The sequence below is a fragment of the Cherax quadricarinatus genome, unplaced genomic scaffold (genome assembly GCF_038502225.1).
Source record: "Cherax quadricarinatus isolate ZL_2023a unplaced genomic scaffold, ASM3850222v1 Contig981, whole genome shotgun sequence".
Lineage (NCBI taxonomy): Eukaryota > Metazoa > Arthropoda > Malacostraca > Decapoda > Parastacidae > Cherax > Cherax quadricarinatus.
The window spans coordinates 98380-108534 of NW_027196007.1; the positions used below are offsets into that span (position 1 = coordinate 98380).

Genomic DNA, 10155 nt, shown 5'->3' on the forward strand with positions numbered 1-10155 from the left:
TACCTACTAACCTTGCTAACTCTACCTCTTACACACTCCTTCAACACTACCTACTAACCTTGCTAACTCTACCTCTTACACACTCCTTCAACACTACCTAGTAACCTTGTTAACTCTACTTCATGCACACTCCTTCAACACTACCTACTAACCTTGTTAACTCTACCTCTTACACACTCCTTCAACACTACCTAGTAACCTTGCTAACTCTACCTCTTACACACTCCTTCAACACTACCTAGTAACCTTGTTAACTCTACTTCATGCACACTCCTTCAACACTACCTACTAGCCTTGCTAACTCTACTTCATGCACACTCCTTCAACACTACCTACTAACCTTGTTAACTCTACCTCTTACACACTCCATCAACACTACCTACTAACCTTGCTAACTCTACCTCTTACACACTCCTTCAACACTACCTAGTAACCTTGTTAACTCTACTTCATGCACACTCCTTCAACACTACCTACTAACCTTGTTAACTCTACCTCTTACACACTCCTTCAACACTACCTAGTAACCTTGTTAACTCTACTTCATGCACACTCCTTCAACACTACCTACTAACCTTGCTAACTCTACTTCATGCACACTCCTACAACACTGCCTGCTACCCTTGTTAACTCTACTTCATGCACACTCCTTCAACACTACCTACTAACCTTGCTAACTCTACCTCTTACACACTCCTACAACACTGCCTGCTACCCTTGTTAACTCTACTTCATGCACACTCCTACAACACTGCCTGCTACCCTTGTTAACTCTACTTCATGCACACTCCTTCAACACTACCTACTAACCTTGCTAACTCTACCTCTTACACACTCCTACAACACTGCCTGCTACCCTTGTTAACTCTACTTCTTGCACACTCCTTCAACACTACCTACTAACCTTGCTAACTCTACTTCATGCACACTCCTTCAACACTACCTACTAACCTTGCTAACTCTACCTCTTACACACTCCTACAACACTGCCTGCTACCCTTGTTAACTCTACTTCATGCACTCTCCTTCAACACTACCTACTAACCTTGCTAACTCTACGTCTTACACACTACTATAGCACACTTGTCTCTGACTCTTGTATATTCCTTCTTTAGCACAGTTCACCTTGCAGTGATCTGTGACCCCTTCAGGTTTAGCACTTAGTTGGATTATATTATTATACTCATGATTATAATAAAAATTAAAGATGTTTGTGTTGAAGTCATATTGTTTACACAATTATAAGTTAACAAAATTATTATAAACAACTTGTGATTTATCTGGAATATCTTTACAGATAAACACTTAACCCTTTCAGAGTCGGCAGGCGCTCTCCCAAACCTGTTCTCAGGGTCGGAAAATATTCAAAAAAAAAAATTATTTCTTATGAAAAGATAGTTTTTTTTTCTAGATTTTATAGGCTAAAAATTTTTTTTTTGCCATCAATACTTACCAAGATATAGAGGTGTCAAGTTGACAGAAAGTGAACCGCATACAGCAACATCGCCAACTGCTGGTCACCCGGTAACCGTTTATTTTTATTTTTTCTACTTTTTTCTATTATTTTTTAATATTTTTTTCAAGTAACTTTTATTGCCTGTGAGACCAATATGAGCACTATTTTGTAAGCTTTTTCTCTTTCTATACTACACAATAGCTGTACACTGTTGTCATATTGTTTACAAAACTTGTTTACCCAAACAATATAAAATGTTTATTACTATTTTTCTATATTTATATACACATATAGAGTCAAAGAACATGTTTCTAGAAGTTCTGCAGCCTATGGAAGTCTTTGAAACATGGTGTCATGCAAAATGGTGTTTTACACTCCTCACTCATAAAACGTGTATCTCTGCATTGTTGTGGGCGTCTTTTTGTATGTGCACAGACGTAACACCTCTTCTGAGCCTTTTTCTTGAAAGCAGTAGCAGGCAGTTTCGTTAGGAAGTGATTACCATGCTTCAGACGAGAAGGTAGTTGTTGGTAATTTCATGGGCGGTTTTCTATTGCAGGTGTTGTTCCTTGGTACTTGATTATTATTTGTCTGATGACAAACAAAATTCGCCATATGGTGGTTTGTTTCTGGTCCTCGTCTTATACATATTATAAGCATTGAGCATGGAAATGTCCAGAATATGGAAAAAGAGTTTTATGTTCCACTTAAAACTCTGTTTTATTTATTTATTTATTTATTTATTATTAATTTGAACATGATACAGAGAAGTACAAGGAATACAATTTTTAAAGTACAGCAAGCCAAAGCCCCTTGTATGCAGAGCATTATGGACAGGCTTAAAATTAACTTAAGATTAACTAAGCAATAATACATTCAGTGGTACAAAAATTACTGTAAATAGATAACTTAGTACAAATGAGTATTACAAAGACAGGTCATATGGTCATTTACTTGTGTTATGGTCATGTGTTCTGTTGAGGTTTGTAATGAGACGTTTGAGGGGAGGGTTTATTTTAAAGTTAAGTGTTCTACGTATGTAGTAGGTGCAGTAATAAGTATGGATGTTTTGTATGGTGAATAGGTTTAGAGTTTTGAATATTGGTGGAGTGTGCTGCCTGTAGTGGGAATTTGTTATCATTCTGACTGCAGTCTTTTGTTGGGCAATTAGTGGTCTGAGATGGTTTATTGTTGTTGAGCCTCAAGCACAAATTTCATAGGTGAGATAGGGGTAAATAAGTGAGTGATATAGGGCCAGGAGAGCTGACTGTGGAACAGAGTACCATATCTTCGATAGTATGCCTACGATCTTGGAAATTTTTTTAGAAATTTGTTGTATATATGTTTGAAATTTGAGCCTATTATCAAGATGGATTCCTAAGAATTTTCCCTCTGTGAGTTTTGTGATAGGTTATCTGTTTATCATTATGTTAAGAGACACATCTGTAGCTCTGTTACCAAACTGAATGAAGTAGGTTTTGTTAATGTTTAGAGTAAGTTTGTTGGTCCTCATCCAGGTAGATATTTTCTGTAATTTGGTATTTACAGTATTGGCTAGCATGACTGGGCTCGGGTGAGAGAAGACGTATGTAGTGTCATCTGCAAATAGTGTGGGTTTGAGTACACCTACCATCCGACTCATGACCTGCTCGACTTACGACCACTCGACTTACGACCGTGTTTTTTATGCCAAATTTCTGGGAAGTAAGCAACTTTTTGTGTTGTACACAGTGTTTATCCTAAACCTTACAGTATAAAATACAGTACTAAAAACATAAAAAGTAAAGTAAAACATGAAATACCAAAACAAAACAATAAAATAAAGTCAATACAAAAATGTTTTGTTGATATTCAGTAGTAAAGTTCGACTTATGACCATTTCGACTTACGACCAGTTTCTCGGAACCGAACTCAGTCGTAAGTCGGATGGTAGGTGTAGTTGCGATGCATTTGGTAGGTCATTTATGTATATGAGAAAGAGAAGAGGGCATAGGACACCTGTGGGACACCAATTGTAATTGGCTGTGCAGAAGTGTTTGCCCCATTTGTGTACACATATTGGCTTCTATTGCTGAGGTATGACTTTAGGTAGTTGAGGGAGTGCTCTCTTATACCATAGTGTGATAATTTTATGTGGAGCAAGTCATGGTCAACTGTATCAAAAGCTTTACGTAAGTCAATGAAGATCCCTAGTGGGTCTTTTTTTTTTTTCTCTATTGCAGTGTAAATATGTTCTAGCATGTGTATAATAGCATCATTAGTATTTTTATTAGGCCTGAGCCTAAATTGACAGGGGTTGAGTATGTTGTGGGAGATGAGGTAGGAAAATATATGCTTATGAATTAATTTTTCAAAGATTTTAGAGAGAGGGTGTAAGTTGGATATTGGCCTATAGTTATTTAAGTGTGTGTGTTCTCCTCCTCTTGCAAACACAATCAGCAAACCCAATCTGCATGTCACATTTGTCCACTGAACTCATTTTGAGGGTGTAGTCAATCACAGCTGTAGGTTTTAGAATAGATTCATTGCTCTCTCTATGCTGCCTGCCAGTGTCTACCTGCCAGTGTGACATCTCATTTGTCATGCCTCCGAAATGCCATGATGACATTGGAAGCAAACGTCTGCACCTCACCTTTATGAGTGCCAGCGCCGAACCTGGGCATATGTTTATGTCCAATCACTGTACCACACACATCTGTCATGTTCAATTGCAAGAAATCACTGAGTAAGGGGCTTGTGTACCAGTTATCAGTATATATGCCCCTTACCAAGATATGGTTCCATCATTGTTCTAACCACATCACCAGAGACACCCAGTAACTTCCTCATATCTCGCAATGTATTACTTTCAGTGTATACAGTTATATCCAATACAAGACCACTGTAGCAATCACAAAGCACAAAGAATTTTATACCAAAGCATTTTCTCTTGCTTGGTATGTACTGCTTGAATTAGTGTCTTCCTTTGAACAGAATCAAAGACTCATCAATAACAAGCTTCCTGAAGGGATAAAAATACATATTGAATTTCTGTTTCAGATACACAAACACATTCCTTATCTTATAAAACCTGTCATTTCTGTCAGGCCTGGTTTTGTCTGAGAAGTGAAGCATATGTAATAGCACAAATCAATTCACTTGTCTCATATCACCGAAACCTGGGGTTGCAATCAGGCATGATTTGACACTGTGCTTATACATGTATAGCATAAGCATTATTGTGGCAAACAAAAGATACATCTCAGCCACAGTTGTCTCCTTCCACTGGTGTAGGCGTGAGTTTGGTGAAAGTATTGTGTTTGCCATGGTGTACTTGAACTGTCTGTTGCTTTCCCTGACAATAATTTCCATCAGGGGTTCATCAAAGAAAAACTCAAAACATTCCAGTTGAGTGGCATTGTTCCCAAGTGTACAAGATGGCCGTATTCCACTTCGACTTTCATCAAAGTGATGGGGATTTGGCAGCTTCCTGCCAATCCCAGGTGAGGACTACTGGTGGATACTGGATACTGATAGGTGATTGTGGAGATTGGTGTTGTGGGTGGGAGATGGTGGCCTTTGTTGTAGTTCTGCTGAGTCAGCGGCGTGAGTGGCAGCAGGGCCCACTGCTGGTGTCTCACGGCTGGCACCACCACTACCACCAACAGATGCATGCACATCTTCCATCCCAATTGCAACACTATCATCTTCATTTTCACTATCTGTTCCTATTGTACAGCCATGGGATGTACTCCAAGATGTACTCCTTCCCCTTGGAATAACATATGGCTCACTACCAGAGTGCATATACGTACCATCATATATACTGACGCTTCACTGGAGAATATTCTACTTCACTCTCGCTACTGTAACTGTCTTCAAGAGCTTGGAGTTCATATTCACTCTTACTATAATCATCATTGCTCATATCTGAGTCCTGGCTATGGGAAAATAAGCGTTTCCTTTTTCGTTCTGGTACAACTGAACGTGAACAAGACGGCCCAGCACCAGAGGTGGAAGGTTGAAGGTCGTCTTGGTTTTCCTCACTATTACTGGTAATTATGGTCATTAGTTTCGGTCACAACCTCATCAAAACCTTGAAATTCATCTTCACTGACACTGCCATCTGTATTAGAACTGTAACTGGGGAACAAAAAAGTGTCCCAATTCCCCGAGGAGTGAGCAGTTTCTTACCACGAGGCATGGTGAGTAAGGTGTACTAAAATGACATTCCCACAATACACCACTGGGTCTCGCACACACTGACCATGCAGACCCATTCTCTCACATCTAGGCCTACCAACTGTTTCCCACTAAATTTGAAGCCGCTAGAATTTATGCATACTAGCACGGCACCAACCCTGGTGCATAAGCTGTACCAGTTCGACACCAACCCAGAAAGGGTTAAAATTGATCATTTAATTTAGAGAAACATGTGATAATAAAGAAAAAATTCTTTTTTAGTTCAGTATATTGTGTTGGAAATTGTACAAAACTGACTCATGTTTCTATTGCAGAAGTATTTTGTGGAAGACTACCAGGTTGTGTCTTGCCAGACACTATATCTTCAGTACTTCAAGAAGCACCAGTGTAAGTGTCTTGAACAACAACTGATATTGCAGAAGTATTTTGTGGAAGACTACCAGGTTGTGTCTTGCCAGACACTATATCTTCAGTACTTCAATAAAGGCAACAACTGTTATTCTTGTGAATTTTTAACTAGCTAAGTATTACTAATTAAACAATTTTGCTTTTCATTTTGGGAATTCTATCTAAATATACATGGTAGTTAATAGAAAAATACAAGTTAGTAATACTGTAATTAAAAATTTTCAGAAAAATATGTTTAGAAACAAGAGAAAATAACAATAAAAACGTTGGTGAGTGTATCTGAAGTGTTCTAGTACATATATTATTGCTTTTAACACAAAACAAAAATTATGATAGTCTTTTAACACACAATATAAACTTCATTAATGCTTGTAAGTAGGAATAGTTTAAATTAAATAAATCTTACTATGATAATGTGTTCATGAGAAAGACCATGTGTTAAGTGTCTAAAATAGATAATAAAAGAAAAAATATTGAAATAGACATGTGAGTACTTAAGGAAGATTAATTATACCACTGTTGTATGACTAAAAAAATGTTAAATGAAATATCTTTGTTTGAAAAAATATGGAAAAGCATAAAGAACATAAACCATATCAACGTTCAGAGTGTCTGAAATATTTTAGTAAAAAAGGCCGTCTTGTGTCAAATATAAGAGTACATACAGGAGATAAACCACATCAATGTTCAGAATGTCTGAAATGTTTTAGTCAAAAAGGCATTCTTGTGAGACATATGAGAGTACATACAGGAGATAAACCATATCAATGTTCAGAGTGTCTGAAATGCTTTAGTGTAAAAGGCAGTCTTGTGAGACATATGAGAGTACATACACAAGATAAACCATATACACGAGATAAACCATTTCAATGTTCAGAGTGTCTGAAATGTTTTAGTCAAAAAGGCAATCTTGTGACACATGTGAGATTACATACAGGAGACAAACCACATCAATGTTCAGAGTGTCTGAAATGTTTTAATGAAAAAGGCCAACTTGTGTCACATATGAGAGTACATACAGGAGAGAAACCATATCAATGTTCAGAGTGTCTGAAATGCTTTAGTAAAAAAGGCAATCTTGTGAAACACATGAGAGTACATACACGAGATAAACCATATCAATGTTCAGAGTGTCTGAAATGTTTTAGTGTAAAAGGCAGTCTTGTGACACATGTGAGATTACATACAGGAGACAAACCACATCAATGTTCAGAGTGTCTGAAATGTTTTAGTCAAAAATGCCATCTTGTGACACATATGAGATTACATACAGGAGACAAACCATATCAATGTTCAGAGTGTCTGAAATGTTTTAGTCAAAAATGCCATCTTGTGTCACATGTGAGAGTACATACAGGAGATAACCCATATCAGTGCTCTGAGTGTCTGAAATGTTTTAGAATAAAAGGCAGTCTTGCGACACATATGAGAGTACATACAGGAGATAAACCATATCAATGTTCAGAGTGTCTGAAATGCTTTAATAATAAATCCCATCTTGTGACACATATGAGAGTACATACAGGAGATAAACCATATGAATGTTCAGAATGTCTGAAATGTTTTAGTGTAAAAGGCAGTCTTGTGAAACATATTAGAATACATACAGGAGATAAACCATATCAATGTTGAGAATGTCTGAAATGTTTTTGTGAAAAAGGCAGTCTTGTGACACATATGAGAGTACATACAGGAGATAAACCATATCAATGTTCAGAGTGTCTGAAATGTTTTAGTGAAAAAGGCCAACTTGTGTCACATATGAGAGTACATACAGGAGACAAACCATATCAATGTTCAGTCTGAAATGTTTTAGTGAAAAATTTGGTCTTGTGAGACATATGAGAGCACATACAGGAGATAAACCATATCGATGTTCAGAGTGTCTGAAATGTTTTAGTAAAAAAAAATCTTATGAGACATACACGAGAACATTCAGGAGATGAAACATATTAGTGTTTAATCCCTTGATGGTCACAACCCCCAATCCTGAGGTGTCTCCTGGTGTTGCAAAATTTAAAAAAGTAATGATTTTTTTCTTAAGAAATGATAGAGAATCTTTTCCTGATTGTAATGACAAAAAAAAAAAAACGAAATTTGATAGAAAATTGACAGAATTACGGTCTCGCGAAGTTAGCGGCCTCGGCGATATTTACAAATCAGTGATTTTGCCCACTTTGAGCCCTGTGGAGAAATTTTCTCCAGGAGGGGGCATGAGCCCCCTTCAGCCCCTTTCAGCCCTGAGGGGCCCAGCTCTCTCAGAAGGGGCAAATATCTTGTTTACTGCTACAGCAAGTAATTGATCCCAGATGCAGTACAAGTATGTGACGTGGTCAAGCGACCACCGCTCCTTGCAAGAGTCCAGTGTTGCAAAGTGTAGTTTAATAAGAGACAGTCCATCTCTTACCTTAGGACAATTAAGGAAAATCCTGCTCTCACTTTATTACCATGGTAAAAATAGTGTACATTGTTGTCTATTCTTAAGACAGCAAGAATCAAGCATTCTGCTTTGCTTTATGGAGGAAGTTTGGCAAGGAAGCAAAAAGTACTAGGTCAGCTTTTCCTTTATGTTCTAGGGGCATTGCAGCGGCGTAGGATGCTGTGAGGTCAGATTACTTTTGACTCTACTGAGAGAGACATTGACGTGCTGGGATAACCAATAAAGAATAATGTTCTGCGCGTTTTGCACATAAGAATCTCAATAAACACTTACAGAGAAGTGTGATCAGCTTCTTTAGTGACATGGTGTGAACATTTATTGATAAACAGTGTAACAACGAGTTTTGTGATTCAACAGAGTGTAGTGCAACATTCTTCAAAGAACACTATTTTTCAATCAACACATCGGATATCCGGGCGTAACTACGGGTTAGATACATATATCCAGGTAAGTGTTCTAACTCGTGATGTACTACTATTGACTGCGCAGTTGAGTATAAGTTACAAGTTAGTCACTTATTATAACCCCAGTGATAAGTGGACCTTTGAGTCCACACAAGTAAGTGTCATCAGCCATCAGTGTCTGATATATGCTGACATGACACCCCCTAGGGGTAATTTATAATCATACATAATATACTTTATTTCAGCCCATTGAGTAGTCATCAAGACAGCTTCTCAAGACCTCGTCTGCAAAGGCGGCTGTGTTGGTGATAGCTGTCTTATCAGATAAGTTTCCCCTATATTTAATCTTTAACCTTAGCTGGTAAACCATTTATCAACAATTTGGTCCTTTGAACAATATAAAGGCCACACTGTGGTCCAAATATGTTGTACTACAGTGTACAAATATTCTACGAGCCAAGGTCCTTCGAAAAAAGCTGTAAAACTAGTGTTTTACTGTTAATATAAATCAATATGAGTCCCTCGAGACTCAATCACAAAGAATGGGCAGCCAAAAAAAAAGTGTGCTTGCCCAGTGTTCACCCAAAGAAAATGGGAGCTGAGTGACTCACCCAACAGGAAAACAGGGGACGGCACCCATCATCTACTGCTCTCAAGCTCAAGAAATGCTGACCACATCAACAAGCCTGATGACCATCAGTTTGTCTGAGTGTATATACACATAGTGTTTATAATGTTTATAGACAGAAATTAAGAGACGAGATTGTGTTTAAGTTTCTTATAGATATAACTGTTATATTAAAGGAAATTATATATAAAATGTAAGCTTTCATATATACATTAACAGTGACATTTATATATGTGTAAGAAATATACAAGTGTTTACAGTTATACAGTGACATATATAGTGTATAGTCCTCTTCAAGGGGGGGCTCCTTGGCGTGGTGAAGAGGCTCTTGGTCTGAGGAATTAGACCTGTCGGTCTCCTTCCTCAGACTGAACCTAATTACCCCCCAATCCCCCCCTTCTCTATCCCATCCTCCCTATCCTCCCTTTTTTCCTTTCCTCCTCCTCCTCCCCACCCCTCCCTTTTGCCCTTCCTTTTTGGCCTTTGGGATTTTTTCCCACAGACACGCTAGTTCCTAGGTACGGGAAGGGGTACCGTGGTCCATCCCATTCCATTGAGGTTCTTGGCGGTTGCGTAGTTTGCCAGGAAATCTGGATTGCCTTGGGATGTCCCATCCCTCTCCGGTATCCCAGAGGGT

The 10155-nt window shown here is 38.1% G+C and overlaps 1 protein-coding gene across 1 annotated transcript; it reads left to right on the plus strand.

Annotated features, from left to right (window-relative positions):
• The first annotated feature begins 5945 nt into the window (after positions 1 to 5945).
• Positions 5946 to 9816, plus strand: LOC138851556 (zinc finger protein 84-like). The gene has a single exon (XM_070080796.1). It carries the CDS (start codon positions 6614 to 6616, stop codon positions 7676 to 7678), a length of 1065 nt encoding a protein of 354 aa, XP_069936897.1. The 5' UTR covers positions 5946 to 6613; the 3' UTR covers positions 7679 to 9816.
• Positions 9817 to 10155: the final 339 nt, after the last annotated feature.

Excerpts from the sequence above, each read along its gene's own strand:
- LOC138851556 (XM_070080796.1), top strand. The coding sequence starts at position 6,614 with ATGGAAAAGCATAAAGAACATAAACCATATCAACGTTCAGAGTGTCTG.